The sequence below is a fragment of the Dicentrarchus labrax genome, unplaced genomic scaffold, assembly GCF_905237075.1.
Source record: "Dicentrarchus labrax unplaced genomic scaffold, dlabrax2021, whole genome shotgun sequence".
NCBI classification, from domain to species: domain Eukaryota; kingdom Metazoa; phylum Chordata; class Actinopteri; family Moronidae; genus Dicentrarchus; species Dicentrarchus labrax.
The window spans coordinates 11,300,626-11,322,553 of NW_026136701.1; the positions used below are offsets into that span (position 1 = coordinate 11,300,626).

At 44.7% G+C, this 21,928-nt stretch overlaps 1 protein-coding gene and 1 long non-coding RNA gene across 3 annotated transcripts in view; one reads left to right on the forward strand and one right to left on the reverse strand.

Moving 5' to 3' along the window:
* LOC127367720 (receptor-type tyrosine-protein phosphatase S) overlaps positions 1 to 21,928 on the forward strand; it is a 70,020-nt gene that overhangs the window by 689 nt on the left and 47,403 nt on the right. The window contains exon 2 of the mRNA XM_051407790.1: positions 18,661 to 18,874. Coding sequence (XP_051263750.1) covers positions 18,730 to 18,874 — 145 coding nt within the window. The 5' untranslated portion in view covers positions 18,661 to 18,729. The remainder of the gene's footprint in view (positions 1 to 18,660; positions 18,875 to 21,928) is intronic.
* Positions 1,895 to 7,179, reverse strand: LOC127367729 (uncharacterized). 2 transcript variants are annotated; one of them, XR_007885536.1, is made up of 2 exons: positions 6,998 to 7,179; positions 1,895 to 2,049 (listed from the first exon to the last, which is right to left on the reverse strand). It is a non-coding gene; the product is annotated as an uncharacterized LOC127367729 (long non-coding RNA). The 2 variants fall into 2 exon arrangements; XR_007885535.1 differs by lacking the exon at positions 6,998 to 7,179 and adding an exon at positions 2,154 to 2,335.

Genomic DNA, 21,928 nt, shown 5'->3' on the forward strand with positions numbered 1-21,928 from the left:
TCCTTATTGTTGGCTGGGCAGCATGAGGGACCGGGGCAGACTGGCAGAGCCTTTGTTCCTCATCCACTCTCATTTTAAGTGGCTTTTACTGATGGCCCTTTAAAGCACCCTCCAGGTGTAATGGGTCTCACGTGGAGACAATGTAAAACAACCGCATGAAAAATAAATAGGCTACAGCACCTGCATCCTATAGAATTGTCAAAAAGAATAAGCCTGTTATAAGTCCTGTTGTACTGACATTTGATCCCACAGCAAAGTAAAAATCCCATTATGATAATTTCATACTAGACACTTTTGAGGGGGCTATCAGAGATATTATTCATATTATACTCATTTTAAAGTGCTATTAGTTGGTATGGAAGGCACCAGGTGGCAAGGTGGATGGACTCATTTAGCAAGACTGTTTTCTAGACAATAGAGTGGCTGCTGCATCTGCTACTCTCAAGCATTACTTAAAACAAGCCCATCTGCACATATAGGCTGTGTTTTGTAGTCCATAGACCTCTCATATGTCTATAATTATACGCAGTAGGATTTGCTGTTAACGCAGCCACTCACGCGTACAGGCAGAGTGTAATTTAATGATACATCGATTCATCCTGACACATTTTCCGAGGGCTATTGCTTGTTTGGGATTTAATCATGTACTGTACACTCCAAATGCCTGTTTAGGTTTTCTGTATTTCCGCTGTGTGGCCTGTGTAAACTGGAAAATCGCACTGTCGTGGTGAATCTGAGGGAGGTCTTCCTCCTCACACACAGATGGGAAATTTTCCCTGGGGCACTGCGTTTGCTGGTTATTGTTCCAGACCATTTCCACATCCCTAATTATTTTAATCAGTCATTTTTACACATGGATTCCTCTCCTTAGTAGATCCCTAGATTTTTTTCTTCCCTGGCTTCTAGAATTTCAGCTCCACTCCCTGCCTGACGAAAGTACACAAGTCACATGCTTAAATGAAAGGACCAGGGATCCCAATATTTACATTATTTTGAAAGGGAAAAGTCATTATGTGGAAGTTCATTTTTGCAAATTTCTGTTCTCAGATCGAATATGATCCAAGAGATGCTCGGCCCCACAGGTATTCATCTAGGCACTGTTAGGAGGAGCAGTAGCTTATGAAATCAGTGATGGCATGTACTCCCTTAAATAGCTTTTTACAGGGTTCAACCATAGGCCTCACTGGTTTCCTGCTCTCTCCAAGCAGATACCACTGTAAGATCCATCCGGACTTGAAAATGCCGGATGACGTGCGCTCCCAGTGGAGCAGCTTTGCTTTCACGTCAAAGGCCTCATTGAAGTCTTATTCCCAGATTCTGGCAGCAGCTTTACCCTAACTGCTGCGTTCTCTACTTTCCTCCCTTGTGTTACATGTTATGCCCATCCATGGATTTTGTCAAGAATCTCTGCTGCACATTCTCTATTAGCTTTGTTGCACCAGTCAGCTGTAAGGAAGGAGAACATCAAGCAACTTTGATGCTGGGAGCGTAGCCACCTGTATTACAAGCAGGCAGAAACTTTGTTGTTGTCTAGGCATTGATATTAATTGACCTTTTTCAAAGCCTTCCAAACAGTAAGCTTTTGTCTGCTCCACTTCTCTTCTTGTTTATTCAGGAGCTGCTGAAAGCAAAGCACACAGAATGCAGAATTAACCCATCAGGGCTTTGCAATATGGTTGAAATTATTATAACAATATTACGTTATTATTATACGTATTATTAAGAATAATACCCTTTGTGATATTAGAATATATATTTCTTGATAATATAACAACTTTAATCCAAATCCAGTTTAAAATATTCACATTGATGTCAAGCCAATTCACGATATACACGTAGGACTGACAAGGCTGGTGTTGGGACTGGACCCAGGAGCAGACACCCAGACAGTATGGAAGGTTTAAAGGGGGTTTTATTCCACGCACACGCACACACACAGGGGGGATGAGGGGCGGCCAGAGCAGGAACGGGTGGGTGAGATGGCGGAAGAGACCGGAGACACAGAGGCACAGGAGAGCGGACACAGGAAGCCAAACAGCACAAGGGACCCTGGGGCACGGGAGAGAAACGGTTAGACAAGGGGACACGCACAGGGGAAACACAAGAGAGCTTGAATCGCTTAACTAAACACTGAAGGGAGCCACGAGAGTTACCACCACATAGGCTGAAACAATCTGGCGATGAGTGGGAGGAAAACCGGGTTCTTGAAGGCTGAGGCATGATGAATGATTGAGAGCAGGTGAGACAGCAGGTGAGGAGAATGGAGGCCGCACCCTCAGGCACACAGGGAAGGGGGAGGAGCAAAGGGAGCAGGAGGGGAGCGGAGCCATGACAGTACCCCCCTCAAAGGACGCTCCTGGCGGCCTACCGGGCTTGTCAGGATGGGACCGGTAGAAGTCCGAAAGAAGGGAGGGATCCAGGATGAAGTGCCGGGAACCCAAGAACGCTCCTCCGGCCCGTACCCTTCCCAGTCCACCAGGTACTGGAAACCCCGGCCCCGCCGTCGGACGTCCAGGATCTGGCGAACTGTGTAGGCTGGGTGGTCGTCGATGAGCCGGGGGGCGGAGGGGGTCGGCCGGAGGGCACAGAGGGCTGGAGGAGACAGGCTTCAGGAGAGATACGTGAAACACAGGATGCACATGTAGCGACGGAGGGAGTTTTAACCTCACCGCCACCGGATTGATGATTTTGTCCACTTCAAAAGGTCCAATAAATCGTGGAGCCAGCTTTCGAGACTCTACCTGCAATGGCAGGTCTCGAGAAGACAGCCATACCTTCTGACCAGGTGTGTAGTCGGGGGCAGGGAGTCGGTGGCGGTCCGCCAGGCGTTGGTTTCTAGCCGCTGTCCGAAGCAGGGCTGCACGAGCCTCAGTCCAAATCCGGCGACAGCGGCGCAGGTGGTCCTGTACTGACGGGACCGCCACCTCCCCTTCCTGAGATGGGAACAACGGAGGTTGAAAACCATAAGCTGCCATGAATGGGGACATACCTGTGGCAGCGCAGGTGAGGGAGTTGTGAGCATATTCGATCCACGGAAGAAATGTGCACCAGGAGACCGGATGTCGGGCGGCGACGCAGCGCAAGGCAGCCTCCAGTTGCTGGTTAGCCCGTTCTGTCTGGCCGTTGGATTGTGGGTGGTAACCTGAGGATAGACTGACAGAAGCGCCCAAGGCCTGGCAGAAGGCTCGCCAAACCTGGGAGGCGAATTGTGGACCACGGTCAGAAACTAGGTCTTGAGGGATTCCATGTAGGCGGAACACATGGGTGACCAGGAGTTTGGCAGTCTCAAGGGACGAGGGAGCTTGGGCAGAGGCACGAAATGGACAGACTTAGAAAAACGGTCAACAATAGTGAGAATGGTGTCATTACCTTCAGAGGTAGGCAGTCCAGTAACAAAGTCCAGGGCGATATGGGACCAGGGGCGACTTGGAACGGGCAAGGGTGTAATTGTCCAGCTGGCAGCTGGTGGGAGGATTTCCGCGGGCACAGACAGAACAGGCGGCTACAAAGGCTCTCGTGTCTCTCGCCATGGATGGCCACCAAAACTTCCGCCGTAGGAAATCCAGTGTTCGTTGGTAACCAGGATGGCAAGAGATCCTGGAAGAGTGAGCCCACTGGAGGACCTGGGACCTGGTTGAGTCTGGAACAAAGAGTCGGTTAGGGGGCCGTTACCTGGGTCGGGTTGCGAGCGTTGTGCTTGCTTCACCAGAGCCTCTATCCGCCAGTTCACTGCAGCCACCACACAAGAAGCCGGGAGGATGGTCTCTGGTTCAGTCCCCGGCGTCTCGGGGTCGGCTTGGCGTGATAGGGCATCTGGCTTGGCATTGCGGGACCCAGGTCGGTAGGTGAGGGTGAAAACAAAACGGTCAAGGAACAAAGCCCACCGGGCCTGACGGGAGTTGAGCCTCTTGGCTGAGCGGAGGTACGCCAGGTTCTTGTGGTCCGTCCACACGATGAACGGGAGAGCTGCGCCTCCAACCAATGCCTCCACTCCTGAAGGGCTACCACCACCGCCAGCAGCTCTCTGTTCCCAACGTCATAGTTCCTCTCCGCTGGGGACAGGCGTCTGGAGAGGAAGGCACAGGGGTGCAGCTTCTGGTCCTTGGGGGATCGCTGGGAGAGTACTGCCCCAATGCCAGTGTCAGAGGCATCCACCTCCACCACGAACTGGAGGGAGGGGTCAGGATGCCGCAGCACAGGGGCAGAAGTAAACAGTTCCTTCAGGGCTAGAAAGGCTGTTTCTGCTTCAGGAGACCAAGCGAACGGTGCTTTCACCGAGGTGAGCTTAGTCAGGGGGCTGCTACCTTACTATAATTCCTAATAAAGCGGCGGTAAAAGTTAGCAAACCCCAAGAAGCGCTGCAACTGTTTGCGAGTGGAGGGTCTCGGCCAATCAGCCACGGCCTGAATCTTGGCTGGGTCAGCCTTCACCTGCCCCCGCTCAATAATAAACCCCAGAAAAGACACGGATGTCACATTGAACTCGCATTTCTCGGCTTTCACGTAAAGCTTGTTCTCCAGGAGTCTCTGGAGTACCTGCCGGACATGCTGAACATGTTCCTCCTGGGACTGCGAAAAGATGAGTATGTCATCTAAATAGACGAACAGGAACCTGTTCAGCATGTCTCTCAGTACATCATTGACCATGGCCTGGAACACAGCTGGCGCATTGGTCAATCCAAAGGGCATCACCAAATATTCGAAGTGGCCTAAAGGGGTGTTAAAGGCAGTCTTCCACTCATCTCCTCTCTGATCCTGACTAGATGGTATGCGTTCCGGAGGTCTAATTTGGAGAACACTGTAGCCTTATGAATGGGTTCAAATGCCGGGTCAATGAGAGGGAGAGGGTACTTATTCTTAATGGTGATGTCATTAAGCCCTCGATAATCAATGCAAGGGCGGAGGGACTGGTCTTTCTTAGTTACAAAAAGAAACCTGCCCCTACCGGAGACGAAGAGGGTCGAATAAGCCCTGCCGCTAGTGAGTCACCTATATATTTCTCCATGGCTTCGCGCTCAGGTCTGGAAAGGTTATACAGGCGACTAGACGGCAGAGTGGAACCAGGGAGCAGCTCTATAGCGCAATCATATGGCCTATGAGGAGGTAATGAGACGGCACGATGTTTACTAAAAACCTCCCTAGGTTGTGGTATTCTACAGGGACGGCAGATAGATCAGGGGGCTCGGGAGGTTTGGGAACAGTGGGAAGTGTTACACTAGCGGACTGGAGACAATGAGAATGACAGTGGGCACTCCAGCTAATGAGTGAGCCAGTAGACCAGTCGAATTGGGGATTGTGGAGTTTTAGCCAGGGGTAACCTAATACAACAGGAGTGTTGGGTGATGAAATAACCAGTAAGCTGATCTCCTCACGGTGATTACCAGAAAGGATAAGTGTGAGGGGAACGGTTTGCCGAGTAATGTTCGTAAATGTTTCCCGTCTAAGGCATTAACGGGTTGATTGTCAGGGAGTTTGATAGTGGGAATGTTTGCCTGAAGCACGAATGCCGAGTCAATGAAACTCTCCTCGGCACCTGAGTCGACTAGTGCTGTGAGGGGAATGGAATTTACCTGCCAGTGAAGGGACGCTCTTAATTGCAAACGACTAAGAGGGGCAGAGGAGGAAGCGGGGACTTGGCTCACAGGAGCAACACCATTCACAGTTTCTCTCTTTGGAAGCTGGGGCAGGCAGCCAAGAAGTGACCGTGCTGGCCACAATAAATGCATAACCCGGACCTCATCCGGCGTTGGCGTTCTGCCTGAGTGAGGCGGGTGCGACCCAATTGCATAGGCTCTTCTACGGGCTCGGGGGTACCTGGCTCGAGGGGCGTTTGCATGGGACTGCTAACTGGGGATCTACTGAGATGGTGGCTCTGGGTAAGGCATGGAAAGGAGAGGCTTGTGAGCGCCCCCACTTCTCACGCCGTCTCTCGCGAAGACGATTGTCAAGCCTAATCGCTAGTGAGATTAGCTCGTCAAGGCTAGCAGCGCTATCCCTAGCCGCTAACTCGTCCTTCATAACCTCCGACAGCCCATGCACGAAAACAGTCTGCAACGCCTCTTCATCCCAACCACTCTCTGCCGCTAAAACTCTAAACTCGACTGAGAACTCAGCTACTGAACCAGAGCCCTGACGAAGATTCAGTAAGCGTTTAGCTGCCTCTCTGCCTCGCACTGGATGATCAAACACTTTTCTTAATTGTCAGAAAATCGCTGGAAGGTTTCACAAATAGGGGAGTGCTTCTCCCACAGGGCGGTTGCCCACTGAGCTGCTTTCCCTGACAATAAGCTAATCACAAAGCCACTCGGGCGCTATCTGAGCTGTAGGTAAGCGGCTGTTGTTGGAAAACTAGTGAGCACTGAAGCAGAAACCGCCCACAAGCCCCCAAATCCCCAGCATACCGTTCAGGTGTAGGAACGTGTGGTTCCCGGGGCAGGGGGAGGAGAGGCTGCATGCGGCATGGCAGGGGAGGCAGAGGGAGTAGCTGCTTCAGTGGCGGTGGTAGGAGCTGTGGGAGGAGTGGAGACCTGATCGAGCTTGGATCCAAGGGCGGCCACACTACAGCGAAGGTCTTGGATGGCTGCCACGATCCCGTCGAGGACCTTCTCGTGTTGGCCCACTCTTGTCCCTGGTAGGCCAGTGCGCTGGACGGAGTCTGGGTCCGCTGGGTCCATGCTGGCCAGATTGTTCTGACAAGGCTGGTGTTGGGACTGGACCCAGGAGCAGACACCCAGACAGTATGGAAGGTTTAAAGGGGGTTTTATTCCACGCACACGCACACACACAGGGGGATGAGGGGCGGCCAGAGCAGGAACGGGTGGGTGAGATGGCGGAAGAGACCGGAGACACAGAGGCACAGGAGAGCGGACACAGGAAGCCAAACAGCACAAGGGACCCTGGGGCACGGGAGAGAAACGGTTAGACAAGGGGACACGCACAGGGAAACACAAGAGAGCTTGAATCGCTTAACTAAACACTGAAGGGAGCCACAGAGTTACCACCACATAGGCTGAAACAATCTGGCGATGAGTGGGAGGAAAACCGGGTTCTTGAAGGCTGAGGCATGATGAATGATTGAGAGCAGGTGAGACAGCAGGTGAGGAGAATGGAGGCCGCACCCTCAGGCACACAGGGAAGGGGGAGGAGCAAAGGGAGCAGGAGGGGAGCGGAGCCATGACAAGGACCATAATATGATGATGTGTATTTATTAATTTAACCTTTGTCTAAGCAGGGAGTCTCTTGAGATACATTATCTCCTGTTGGGCAATAAATCTGAATTATTGTTGACTTTCTCACGTTAAGATATGATCCTGCCGTGATACTGTTTCAAAAATAGTGCTAAATGAATAATTCTGAGCAAATTTATTTATAAACACTGTTTTGCATGTGTGAAGAGTTCTGATGTAATGTGGAGCAGATGTCATTGAACTTAACATCACTCTGATTATTCAAAGTGTGAACTTACGTACATTACCTATATAATAATGTATATTGATGTTAGAAAACATACTCTTATAAAACTGTGATAATGATTTAAACCACTGGATTAGGCCAACCCTAATCTCTATGATTGATAGAGCCAGTCAATTAACAACAATCACATATTGTGAATTCATATTGTGCGACAATTAATCATCACGTTTCGTGATTAAAAACTCAAAACTACCCTCAATAAATAATTCATGTGTGCATCGTCAAATTTCCATTAAACGTTTGCACGATTGTGGTAAACAAAAGCTTAATAGACAACAGAATTTAGTAAAAATATAACACTGTAGATATCATCCGGATGCTGATAATTAGTTAATCATCATTCAATTCAACAACAAGACATTTTCATTTTCATTCCATGATAGTTGAATACTAACTCTTAATAAATAATAATAAAAAATAACTGTAAGAATAATTTCCACCCACATATGATTAAGGGTATAAGTCTGCCCACCTTTCAGTCTAATTCTGACTGGTTTAATGTTCTCCTTAGCTGTAGGTGAACTACATAGAAATCCTTATTTATTTAAGTAAAATACAAGATCTGATAGAATCTCTGCCTTGTTGTGCAAAGACGCCTCTCCGTCTGTTGCTGAGGGTCTCTATAGTGATCCAGACCCATAATTATCCCCTTTTCAACCATTTGCAATTATGTGTGTGTGTGTGTGTGTGTGTGTGTGTGTGTGTGTGTGTGTGTGTGTGTGTGCTCATCATGTGTCTGTGTTTTCCGTGTGTGTGCATATGAGTGAAGGCTAAGAGATAGTGACTTGACTGATGCCCTTCTCCAGATGAATCAGAGATTCTGATGTGTCAGCAGGGATGAATAATGCACACTCCTCCACTACCTTCTCTTCTCTTCCTCTCTTCTCCTCCTCTTGTCTTCAGTCGTTCGCCTCTCTTTTCATCACAGCTGCCACATCTTAAGACATCTTCACCTTCCACTTCACCCCTCCCCCTCTTGCTCTCTTCCCTTATGCAAAAGAGGGCATCATTTCCCCGTTGCTGCTGCTGCTTCACTGTCCCCTGGTCAACCCTTCACTCAAGCTAACCCATTCTTCTTCTCCTCAACAAGATTTCGCCATTGTCTTTTTTAGGCTGAAGTTTTAGAGAGTCTCTCTTGCACAAGTTTCTGCACACTGCATGACGAGAAACATGTTTTCTTTTTATTCTGCTGACATTCTTGCCATGAAAATGGCTAAATGTGTTGATGTACACAGCTTATTATCCAATCATGGGACAAGGGAGTGCAGCCATTGACTCAGTTTGACAGTTACATCCCTGACTGACAGGAGTCATTAGGGGGGTAGGGCTGACTGACAAGATGGCTGACAAAGCAGGAGACAAACTGCCTAATCAGAACTTGGAGAACGAGTGGTCACCATCCACTTTGAAGTGTACAGTTCACAGCCAATAAATGTTCAAACAGCAGAATATTCTATGCACCTTGCTTCAAGTGCTTGACAAGTCCTCAAGAGTATTTTCAAGGCTTGGAGGGAAAAACTCAGTGCCTGCAGGGTCGAATGAATTTATTTGTGCTGAATGGGTGCCAAAATATTTCTGAGACCTTGCATGAAATAATAAGATTTTTACTTGACTTTGCTTTATTTGGTGGGATGAAGCCATATGAATGCTAATGCAAACAGCAAAATTGTATCTCTGTGTCAGTCATGTAATAATAATAATAATAATAATAATCATGTGCTTAGTCTTATTATCACTCTAGGGCTCTGTGTCACTGTGTTATACACTGTGTGGCAAAAAGTTAGCATATGATTAGGTCAGCTTAGGTTTCATAGCCCTGTGTGAATGTGGCTTACTTTTTAGCCATGGTAGGCCCGGCTCTAGAGATGCCAGTGTCGGTCTGACGTATGAAACAACTGTTGGATGGATGGCCATGAAATTTAGTACAAATATTCATGACCCCCCCCCCCACAGCTGACTTTAGCTTTTCTTCTACTACCACTATAAGATTTGCGGTTTTGAGTGAAATGTCACAGCAACTGTTGGATGGCTTGCCATGAAATTTTGCAAAGACACTCATGTCCCCCTCAGGATGAATTGTAATCCTCTGACTTTGGTTTATGATTAAATTCCTGCAAAACTACTAATGTTTTCATCAGCCGCAGCTATACTTTGTGTGAATTTGCCAATGTTGGCATGCAAACAAGATAATGAACATAGTAAACATGACACCTACTTTACATCAGCTTTTTAGCATTGCCATTGTGAGCATGTTATCAGCTTCTTTTAGCACTGTTGTGCCTAAGTGCAGCCTCACAGAGCCGCTAGCGTGGCTGTAGACTCTTGAGTGTTGCTTAAAATGTCTTTATCTGAGTTTATTTGAGTAATTCTGCATTAAAATACAGTTAACATTTTTAAATTCAAATCGACCTGGTGCCTGTGCCACCTATCCAAATCAAGTGTGCCATTGTCACCTTTACAAATCTAAGAAAAGAAATGGTTTTGGCCTGCCTCCATATGCCAATTATCAGAGAACATCTTCATTGCATCAGGGAAACAGCTCTTCTCTACTAAAAGACCTTTGCGATGCAGAAGGGAAAAGGCACAACGTCCAGGTAACTTGCAGTCTCTGATCTGTGTGTATGTGTGTGTGTGTGTGTGTGTGTGTGTGTGTAGGTGCAGGTAGAGGTAGTGGGGACTGGTTGACATGGCCCCACGTTTGTTTGTGGCATTTCATGATTACTCTGTCTCCACAGCGCTGACGGATGCTGGGTTGGGTGAAGTATTTGTTTGACGGAGGTGAGAGTAATGGCTAGTCATTGGTGGAAAGCATCCGTGCACAAGTCTGTTACCCTTGACAAGCATTTCATCTCTTCAACTTACCGAGACACACGCACTTGCCGTCTGATTTCAGCAATGAGACGGAGGACAAATGCAGTTTTTCTACCCCATTACTCCGGTTTTCAATTCTATTCACAACTTTATCGTCCCTCAAGGAGAAATTCATTTGGCGTCACAAATCTCATCTCCATCAGGAAGTCATGCAATGGCTGGTTAGTGACAGAACTGCTAAGGCTGGCCACCTGTGTAGCACGCAAATAGGATTTGTTCACCAGCATACACAGCCACAGAAATCAGTACTACTTCTATTTAGTTGTGAATTCTGTAGGTTAATGGCCGTTTAGGTTATCGATAATCAGCTTTTTTGGCTAAATTGTTGTGCTATGAATAGACTGAAGACCCTATACCAAACAGTAAGGTGTGAAGTGTATGTTAATGTTCTGTAGATGATCTCAGTGTTGTTGCAGAACGACTGTGAGCTAATGAGCTCTCAGTGGACGACATATCATGTGACCAATCCAGACAGGTGATACCATGGCAGCACAAATACACAGGAGAGAGTTGGATCATGGGCAAACACAGTGTCTCCAGTAAATTAATAGGTATCTCCCAAAGGGGCCTAAGATACTTTACACAGGCAAAGAATGAATAAAGGGTTGCTTCAAGATGAGAAGGTGAATGCGCAGTGAAGATCAGTGCTTTCGAAGTGGTGTAGTGTTGTGCCAAGTGTGTGATGGCATTTTTTATGTCTGCTGTGTGCTTGCAAAGGATGATGATATTCATTCTATAAATCAATGAAAGGATGAACCCATTTGAAGTCCGTCTACGGAGCTTACATTAATGACATCCCCATTGGTTAATTCTATATGAATGATCAATCAATATGAGGTTAGTAAAACAGACCACTGCTTCTCAAGGCTGCTGTTATCACTCTCAAGACGCGCTTATCAACAAGCCCTGAAATCTGCTTTACACACCCTGACTTTGTCTCCTCGGCTCTTAAGGTTTTGCTAAAGAGCCGAAACAGGGAGGGGAAAAATGGCTGGCATGTCTCATTAATGAAGCGCAATTGAAATATGATGATGGCCGGGATGATGACAATGACAACCAGGAAGATGAAGGTGTTCTCTGTTGTCAGGGAGCCTTAGTCCTGCTCGAGGAGAAGCTCACTAATTGGCTGCGGTGTGTCTGACAGGGTCTTTACTGCATGTGTGCGCGCACTGCTCGATGGACTTTTAATCACTCATTTTACTGAGAAATGATGGTGAAGCTTTGGGGGTTGACAGCCACATGCGAATGTAGATAGATAGATAGATAGATAGATAGATAGATAGATAGATAGATAGATAGATAGATAGATAGATAGATAGATAGATAGATAGACTATTACAAATGGGTGTTTTGCTTTAAGGAATGACTGGAAAAGCTTTTCACACCTTTTTCATCCTCCACATACAGTGCCATAAGCAATGCATTCTCATTATTAAATTATTAATTGCTAAAGTAAATTATGGATGAAATGACTAATTATAAACTAAATCATTAATTAACCCCAAAAAAACTTAACTTAACTGGCGATCAAATGCATTTATTAACAGTGTTTTGGATTTATGTAAAGAAGCAACCGTGTGGCTTACATTTGAATTAAGGGACTGTGCCCTGTGATTGGATAATTTACACAATGCTTCTTCTCTCATATGTCAGAGCTGTTTAACAATTAGGGATGTACATGCAAGTGCATAACTATGTGGACATCAGTATGTATATACAGTTCTCTCTCCCGCTAGGATAAGAGTCTGTGCCAGCCTTAGATATGCTAATTGGACAGTGAGTTGACAAGGACTCAACCATCAGCCTGCGTAATGAGCCGCTGCATAGAAGATCGGCTGCCTCTGAAGAGCAAGCAACAGAGAGAGAGAGGTCGCGGAGAGAAATTACGAAATATGTTTGGGTGTTTGCAAGCTCTGTGTTGTCGTTTCAGTTGAGTGAGCGTTGCGTGGGTGTCTGTTTGCGGACATGCACGCATCTTCTTGTTCTGAAAACTTTCACCTGTCAGGTGAAGCTGTATCTGCAAAATGTCAAATGTTTATGCATGACAAAAAAACTGCTGGATGACATTGCATTTTTGGCATTACCCTAAGGGATCTGAAAGAGGTTTATGAGCCTAAGGGGTTGAAAAATTGACTCAGCTCATGGAGGAGCAAGTAATCCTTCAACTTATTTGGAAGCATGAAAATTGTCGAAAATTGAAGCTATGAGGTTTTCACCCAACAGTGTGACGCATAGTTCCCTTTTTAAACCAAATTTTGGATATGTTTAAGCATAGATTGCACATTCACACTGACTCTTACTTACCCTGACTTTCGTGCCTACAACATTAATCTGTTATTGCATCAGAGAATCAGGTCTGTGTAGGACAGTATTTTCAAAGCAGTATCCTAAAGATTAAATATTTGAAAGTATTTATAGTGTCATCATACTTTTCTTGTCTTTATTTGAAATAGTTTTCACATCTTGGGCCTATCCTATCTTTTTTGTGAGCATAAGCAGTTGGTGGGTGAAAGTAGAACCTCAGAAAACAGGTGGCGCTACATTTAAGATGAATTAATTATTAATTAGAAACCATTAGTTGTTAAAATAAAGGTTTGAGTACAATGTAGTGTAATTTAAATAAATATTGTATCACATTATATTCTAATAATAATACGTCTATATTTATCAGTGATAGCCTCCTTAGAGGAAATGTTGATGATTTACTCGCCTTCTCATCCCAGCAACACAAACTGTAACTTTCACTTAGCCTATAAACACTTTTACTGTATTCCCTCTGATCTGATCCCCTCCGATAATCTGACCTAAAGTTTGTACTTTTATACCATTTGGTAATACATTTCCTGCTTAGAGGGAGCCAGTCCATCTGTTGCTAGGCTCATCCGAGGCTGATGCATCCATTACTGGATGCCTCTTTCTAGCTGTGTTGGTGTGTCTGACCTTGGAGCCCCTTTAAGATGCGTGGGTGTACATTTGCCGTGCTATTGTTGGGCTGCAACAGCTTTGCTATGTCCTAGACATGCAGAGATTGAGGTCCAAGGGAAACTTTGTTTGGTTATTTTGGCACACAAGGTTTGGGGAAAGAGAATGTTTCAGTCACGCTTCACTCTCCACCCCTCCCTGTGTCCCCGAATCACGAATCCACGTGTTGTCTCTTGGCTATGAAATGGAGTTGTGATGAGCAAAAACTGAAGTACATGCAGCTCCTTTAATGGGGAACAGCAATCCAACAGCTGAAATGTTCAGAAATAATGGTCATGCTGGTGTGAAATCATGTTGATGTTTAGAGCTGTGAAAATTGCACACTCCTACATAACAAAAAGTTTGTCATTCTAGTGTCTTTAAATGCTTAGTGCACATGTCCTCTACCCTGTTAGCTGCAGGTGATCAGTTAATTAAATTGTGGCCTGAAGCAAAACTCATACTCCCTGCCAGAGAAAACCAGAGAGAGGATGTGGGTGGATACAATTTTTTAATTCTGTTTTCTCATGATCCCAGGAAAGCTATTTTTGTGATTCGGATATCATTATTTCATGATGATAAGAAGAAAACCATGCTGGTTTTCTGAAGATCACATAATAAAGTATAAAAGGAAACATCCCACGGGAGACACGTGGACATATGAGAGAGATTTGAAAGGCCTCCTACAGAGAACACACACTCCACAATTGAATACTTACATATGTTCTCATCAAAAAGGGAGGTGGAAAATGTGCATAGATTTTCACAATATGGAAATTAAAAACCTTCAATTGTATGGAGATTATCAACACAAATACAGACCTAATGTCAGCACTCACCTACCACATTCTGTACCATTTTACCCAGAGACTGACGAAAAGACAGAATAAACAAAAATACATATTTATATTCTCCCTCTAATATTCCAAACATGAATTTAATTTTAATGTGAACTCAAAAAAGCAGCAGATAATTTCCTCATATTTTTTATTAATGTATTTAACCTTAATTTAACCATGAGTCTCAGTGAGGTTGGAAACTTCCACTTTTGCAATAGAGAAATGGCCAAGATAGCAGCATAAAGAAACAACCACCAACAGATTAAAGAGTTGAATAATAATGCTGAAATAATGCTAAACACTTAACAGTGGAGTCATTTATGATTTCACAAGAAAATACATCTTGTTTTGCCAACTTCATTAAAATATTTTTCTTATCAATAAAGCTATTGTTTTGGGGGTTAATTAATCATTTATTGTGTAATTAGTGATGTCATTTATAATTTTGTTTAAGTAATTAATGAGAAATTAATAATGAGAAATGCAGATCAGAGTAATGTCTTAATATTGCCTTTTCTGTCCGCCCAAAAGTCAAATTATTATTATATGACACAAACTAAAAAAATCAAGCTAGTCAATTAGTCAGAAGAGTTGCAATAATCTGGATGAATACTTGAAAATGATAAATGAATATAACAGACCGGAACTATGCCGGTGACTACAATTTCTGGGCAACTAATTGATGAATTAGTACTCATTTCAGCTGTTGATCATGAAAAAGCAACGCATGATAAATAATTACACAAATATGGGCATTCCTTCCTGCAGGTTTGGTGTGGGATTGCTGTTTCCATGAGTCATATTCGCTCTCAGCAGTGTGATTTGAAACTCAAGCGGCAACCTTGTTTATAGCTTCAGAGCAGTGATGAAAATTGTTGCTTCAGGATGGGAATGTTATTGCTATTTGTCAGTACTTCCCATGATAACGCTGTTTTGGACGTGCGTAGTGTGGGGCATCCACAGTCCTGATTTCAGCATCATGTAGCACTAAGCAAGACTGATAGAGATTTTAGTTGAGGCACCCAACTCTCCAGATTCATTGATATTCAGGGCAAAGAATCGCAGTATTTGAGTGACAGGTGTGTTTTCTTGTTAGAGAGGAGCCTCAGATAGTTTATTTCCACTGCTAAAAATGTAACCAGGGCGGTGCAGCTCATGCCTGCAGTAAGCCGTGCTTCATCCTGTGCCTCTGATCCTCACTGTGTGTGTGTGTGTGTGTGTGTGTGTGTGTGTGTTCATGCATGTGTGTCTATATATTTGTGTGTCTGTGGGCTGTGTGTTTAAGAGAGAGAGAAGGGAAGTGTGAGAGAGTGAGTGCCAATCTCCCCCATGATGCTTTGCCATCTGCCATGTTTGTGTGTGTTTATATATGTGTGTGTGTCTGAGCCTTTGTGTGTGTATATCCCTGAGTGTCATCTGCCTACGGGGTCCGGGGTCATCGGAAACGTGAGGTAATATCAGTCCCAGCTTCTCCTTTTATCTGAATAATACACGGTCCCTACTACAAACTTTTCCTCTCCAAGCTGGCACACAAATCCATGCATAATTCAAGACAGGTTTATTTTTATGCTGAAAAAATATGAGTGTACACTACAAGTTCAGAGTCATTGGTAAAAATGTAGAAGAAGACAAATGACAGTGAATGTGTTCTTATTATTCAACCCTAAAAGCTTTGTGGTGCATTGCACAGCCATAGATAAATTCCTCCCATTGTGTTCATCCTAAAAATGTAAATAAAAAAAAGAAAGTTTTCCGATGTTTTCCTTTCTTTTTTTCTGCTGAATCAGGTCCCCCAAGTGTCACAACACCCATGCAGCATATGCTCACAGCACTGGATTTGAATTAAAGCTAAAAGAAATAAGAACACAAGCTTCCTATCAGGTGTACCATCTCCCAGTTAGCATGGTGCCGCAGGAAACAGATCTGGTCTTCCTATGAGCGCTCGTGGCTCGTTGTCATGGAGACAGGTCTTGTGAGACCGTCTCAACCCACTTGTGGTGAAAGGCATCATGGGTAAGGTGTGTGTGGGGGGGGAACAAAACATGTCATCTTCCAAGGGGCCCCAGCGGAGAAGGGGCAGGTTGGATGCCACCTAAACAATGTTATTTCATCAGCCTGATGGAGCACAATAACCGGTGTACATTTCACCACCTGAGCTGTGGTGTCATTATCTGCCTCCCCGCAATAAATGCACATGTATCCCCATCAATCTATCTGCCGGGTTGACCATCTGTGTTGTCACGCTGAAAAGGTAATAAGACCAACCCCTGCTGTCTCCTCTCTGGATGCTGAGCCAGATGATCAGGGAGAGCAGGTTGTTGTATCAGTGAGGGGGCTGTAGAGACTTTAGGTAGGCCTGAGTCATGAGAATATTCATGCTCACACCTTTTAATACTGCCTGTATGAGAAGCAGAGCGCACGGCACATTCTCTATCTGCATGTCCAGGGAGGTGTTTGAAAGCCTTAAATACCATTAGCATAAGCACAGACATGCCCAGGCTGGCCTGGTCCTCTGCTGTGTCTGTGTATCTGTTTTGGCTCGCTCCTGCAACATTCACAGCTGTAGGATGCTCTAAGCCCCTTTTGTTTGAACTGTGTCAATGGACCAACAACAGCTGGAGCAGCCGGTGCGGGGCAGCTGGGGGAGAGAGGAAGAGGATTTGGAGACAAGCAGGGGTTAGAGTGTGTATAGAAAGAGAAGCAGATGAATGATAGGGTGCCACGGAGGAGATGGCATCAAGAGAGGGAGCGTTAACTAGGGAGGCGAGGAGGAGAGAGGGGCAGGAAGGGGATGAAAGGAGAAGAGAAGATTTCAGGAATACGGCAACTAATACAGGAGTGAGACGAGGGTAAGATTAAGGATTAGGTGGAGGGTGAGCGACTACAGTGGAGGTAGAGCAGAGAGGGCTTTGTCAGCAGGTGAAAGACAACAGGGAGGGGTGGATGAACTGAAAATGATGGATGGGGTTAGACTGAGGTCACGGAGAGATATAAAGGCCCCAGCAAATCCGGCACACGGGACAGAGGAAACAGACATACAAGGAGTACCTAATGTTTCAGTGGCCACATGGCTCCACGCAGAGCAGTATTCCTAGTTAGATTAACGGCGGCAAATTGAGTTTCCGTAAGAGGAGAATTTACTTAACATGCTGCCAATGGTGCTTGAATGAGCTCTGATCTGATTTCTCTTATCACATTGTTCAGTTGAAAAGGGGACGCTGAAAGCTTTTCTATTCAACGTCTATTACGCTGCGTCAGATAAGACGAGGGCGAAGCGCCGCGAAAAAGAGTATCAGATAGAGAGCCATGTTTTCAGATGAGCTATTTTTAGCTTAGGAACTGGCAGACAGTAATGTGTTTGAGCAGGTCATTAGCTCAATAAGTGGTTGGAGGAGTCTTTGAATATGTAACTCACCAGAAATGCCTCTTTCATTTAGTAAGGGCGAGTAAGGGTCGGCCTAATCTCTGCTACTCCATTTCCGTATCAGGGATGTCAGGGTGAAAGCCTGCTAATGGCTGTTTGTGCATATTTATGGGCTGATCACAATGTGGCCTGTCACCTGTGAATACATTTTATGTCTCCCCGAGAGCATATATGTTGTCCTGTACTGGTGCTTGAAGGTTGACACGTATGTGTGTGATATATGACAGGTTAACTAAGGCTCCTTTCTCATTTGGCCTCCCCACCTGCGTTCTGACACATGGGGCAGAGGGGTGGGGGTCGGGAGAGCTCAATAGGACTGTGGAGTTATTGACTCGCAGACATGGGGCTTCTGCACAGCTTGTCTAAATCTCTGTAAGCAGACAGAGCTGAATTATGTTCAGACTTCCAGATGTGTGCGTGTGAAAGAGCAAAATACTAACGGAGACCAACCCCCCCCCCCCAAGGCTAGGGATTAACAAGAGGGGGGACATCTAATAAAGCAGCAGTTTCTGATACATTTGCTGTTATTGAATTTTGCTGCATTCCTCCTGACCCCTCAATCCTCTTTGTTTAAGTGTTTTCCATTACTGTGGCACACTCCGGGTGTATTATTGCATTAACACTTTTATGTGCCACCAGAACAGTAAAATACTGAACACTAAGAAGGAATTAGGCCAGAGCTAAAGTGAAATGAAATTATTAGGACGTCTGAGGAAAAAAAAAAGAAGTAGCAGAAGCAGTATGCCGAAAACTATTTCGGTCTGGTTCTTGTCTTAGTTGTTGAGCAGTGGCTCTATTGTTCTGGTATTAGTTCAGTCAGAGCTGGCCTGCTTGAGCTGTTAATCCCAAGTCAGAAGTGCTCAGGCTAAATCAAAAGACCTAATCCTGCATTAGCATGAATTTGTCTTTAATTTTCTTCATGAGGAAGCTTTCTCTATATCTGTATGAATTATTGTATGTTTTTCCTCTCTCCTCGTGGCGCACTGACATTTCCACTGCTGCTCTAAAGCCGGAATGAAGAATCACAGATTGAGGAAATATGCCTTTCGACTTTCACCAGACCTTCATGTTGTTGTTTTTTGTGTGTCAGCAGAGTGCCTACCCCTGTTGAGTGAAGCCCTACTTGAATCTCCGTCATCTCCAACCAACCCACAGTGGTGCCATGGCTCTGCCCAGGACAGTTGGCGGTCCAGCCCAGTCCAGGAGGCCTATCCTGGGTCTCTGCCTTAGCTCCTCTACCCTGTGTCTACTGCTGCCCTTCATTATCCTGCTAACCAGCCCTTTGAGCAGCGTGTGTGGAGCACTAGGTATGATGACCACTTATCTATCTATCTATCTATCTATCTATCTATCTATCTATCTATCTATCTATCTATCTATACCTTTCTTTCTGTTGAAATGTAAATGCAATGTAAAAAGGTCTGAATATATGTGAATTTGTATGTATGCATGCACTTCCTTTTGTGTGTGTGTGTGTGTGTGTGTGTGTGTGTGTGTGTGTGTGTGTGTGTGTGTGTGTGTGTGTGTGTGTGTGTGTGTCAGAGTGAAACCAGGCCTGTCAGTACATCATCTCTGGACTGTGGCGTTGTTAATGTGTTTTGATAAGCCGGGAGGTCCCATCAGCATGTTCCTCATCATCTCCTTGATTACAACGTTTCCACAGATTTCCCGCCTCAGTGGTCCACACACATACACCCCCCCACACACACACCCACATGCTCAGACACACTCAGCTGTCACTGCTCTGAAAATATAACCAAGCTGTTTTTTTTAAATCGGACATAGGCTTAAGATGGAGAAAGCACTACTCACTCTTAGGAATGGAAATTGTCTAATGTATTTTTCATTTTCAATTTGGGTAACCAATTTGAGGCCATGATCCTTTGACTGACGTCACATCTGAAATATTTTTATATTCAGTGAAGAGGTAGAATTACACAACACCCAACTTTGAGCTGAAATGTTGTGGGATTGAAAATCTCTGCCTGTGGACCACCTACAGTTTATCTCTGCAGAACAGTGCTGTAAAAAAGCTGGATCTCTTGGATCGCTCTAGCCTCCCCAGTAATGCAAAAATATAAGGAAAACATCAAACTGAGTTGTTTCTTTTTCTTTCATTAACAAGAGGTGTTGCAGAGTTTGTAATTAGTTGTAATGAGAGTGAAGACATTGAATAGAAAAGTTTTCAGATTGAACCCCCTTCAAAAAATAGAAAATCAACCAAAATGTATAATTGGCATTGCCGTCCAAATCCCTTTCACCTTGAATGAATACATTCATGTCCAACATGACACTTTTCCATGACTGCTTTGAATTTTATGCAAAACATGTTTAATATTTCCCTCATGAAAATTATCCACATTTAACTTTCAAACACAAGCAATGTCAAAATCATGCAAATGAAGTTAGGAATAATTCCTTTCAATTGTGTTGCTAATTTCAGAATTTCATATTCTTGTTTGAGATGGGCCCACAAATCATCTTTAAAACACTATTTTCTTTCCTGCAACTACACAGCATACTCTCTTATCATCTTTGTATCACAGGATTATTTTTGTTGCCCACATTTGGTTGTGAGATGCAAACAGATTTGACAGCAAAGACATACAAACAGGAAGAGATGCATTATTAAAAGTGGCTTAAAGGCTTGTCAGACCACATGGTTGCACTTAATACCTTTGCCATAAGTAATGTCTCTTTAAGGCAGTAGGTAATGCAACTTTTCAACCAGGAGTTACAATAATTTCCCAAAAGACAAATTAATCTTGTATTTTTTTAACTCAAAGCCTAATTATAGTGTGACCTGAAGCAACTCAGAGTCATGACATGCTAACTACACTATTACACTATACCTGCTGGCCCCAGTTATATCTCCGCACAGCAGCAGTCAGTCAGTCAGTCAGTCAGATGATCACAGGTTACAAAGGTGTTTCATTAAAAACAGGCCAGTGGTAGATCAGTGGTAGACCTATCTGGTCCAGTGCAACAGAGTGAAAACGACTATTAAAGAGAGCTCCTCATTAGTCCCTCATTTTCTAGGCAGGTTTCTAGAACCATCCAATCATACAAAGTCTCTGTTCAGCACAAATCCATCCAGAGCCAGTGCCTTGCAGGGCTTTTCCCTGGCTTTCAGAAGAGGCTTAAGTAGTAACATTGCCAGTGGGATCGGTTTTGCACGAGGATTGGTGTTGAAGCGCATTTAAGAGAACACAGTTTTGGACTCAACATAAAGCCACTGAAACCCATGTAGAAGCCCTAAGAAGCACATGAAATGCATTTATAATCCTATAGCCAGAAGAAAATAGTTTTCAGCCATGGCATTTTTTTTACTTTCACATTCTCATATTGTTGGCAGGGTAAAAGGGCAATTTGCTCAATGCTCTGTGTGCCTTTTCTAAAGAGTCTAACAGGCAGGAAATATCCTGCTCTTGAGTCCTAAAATGGTGGGCATAAATTCGCTCTGATTGACTCTACTGAACCAGCTTTTTGCCTGTTCCTGTTGAGGATTATAGCAAGCATAAAATGAAAGTACTTTATTTCTGACATACAGAGTGGGTCTTTTAGAGGCACAGCACAGTGCAGCAGGCACAGGAGCAGTCTTTTGACATGGTGTTTTTCCAGTTACTGTCAATGCATTTTAGTGAAACTGGGAAGTGCTCTGTGTGGCTGTTAGCCAGTGTAGTGAGCAGGAGTGGGAAGACGTGCAAACAGGCTTTAGAATCTGCTAGCGATTGTTTGATAGAATTTTTTTTTTCCTGTTCTGTCTTCAGAGCAGAAGTGAATCAACACAGTAGGACCTCACCCACCCATACTCAGGGGGAGTGGGAGGAGGGATCCAGGTTGCTATGGTAAGGGTCATCCTGACTTCACCCTGATGGATAGCAGTGATTCTGTAGCTGAGGAGGAGTTAAGCTGGGCACCATAGCAACAGGCCACAGACAGATAGCAAGGGGTGGGTGCATGAAGTTGTTTGATTGATCTGACTCAGCCACTGTGGAAAAATATAGGTTCAGTATTGTTGGCTCAATGTTGGACTTGGAAATTGCTATTTTCTTGCAGAGGGCAACTGCTGCACTCATACATACCACATCAGATGCGTGATAATAGCCAGAATTGTTCTCCTTAAATTGTCCCCTGTGGCAAAGCTGGAAATTAACGCAACTAATGTTGGTATATTCATTGTATTCATTAAGATCATCAGAATCTGCAAGTGCAAATCCCCTATAGGTGTTAGAGAGTGCAGGCACAAAATAACACCTCTGGTATTAATACATTTAAACCAATTATATGCTGTGAATTTGCAGCCAACACTTCTCCCTACCTGTGAAACACTCATGTGTCATGACAGCCTGTGCCGCCTG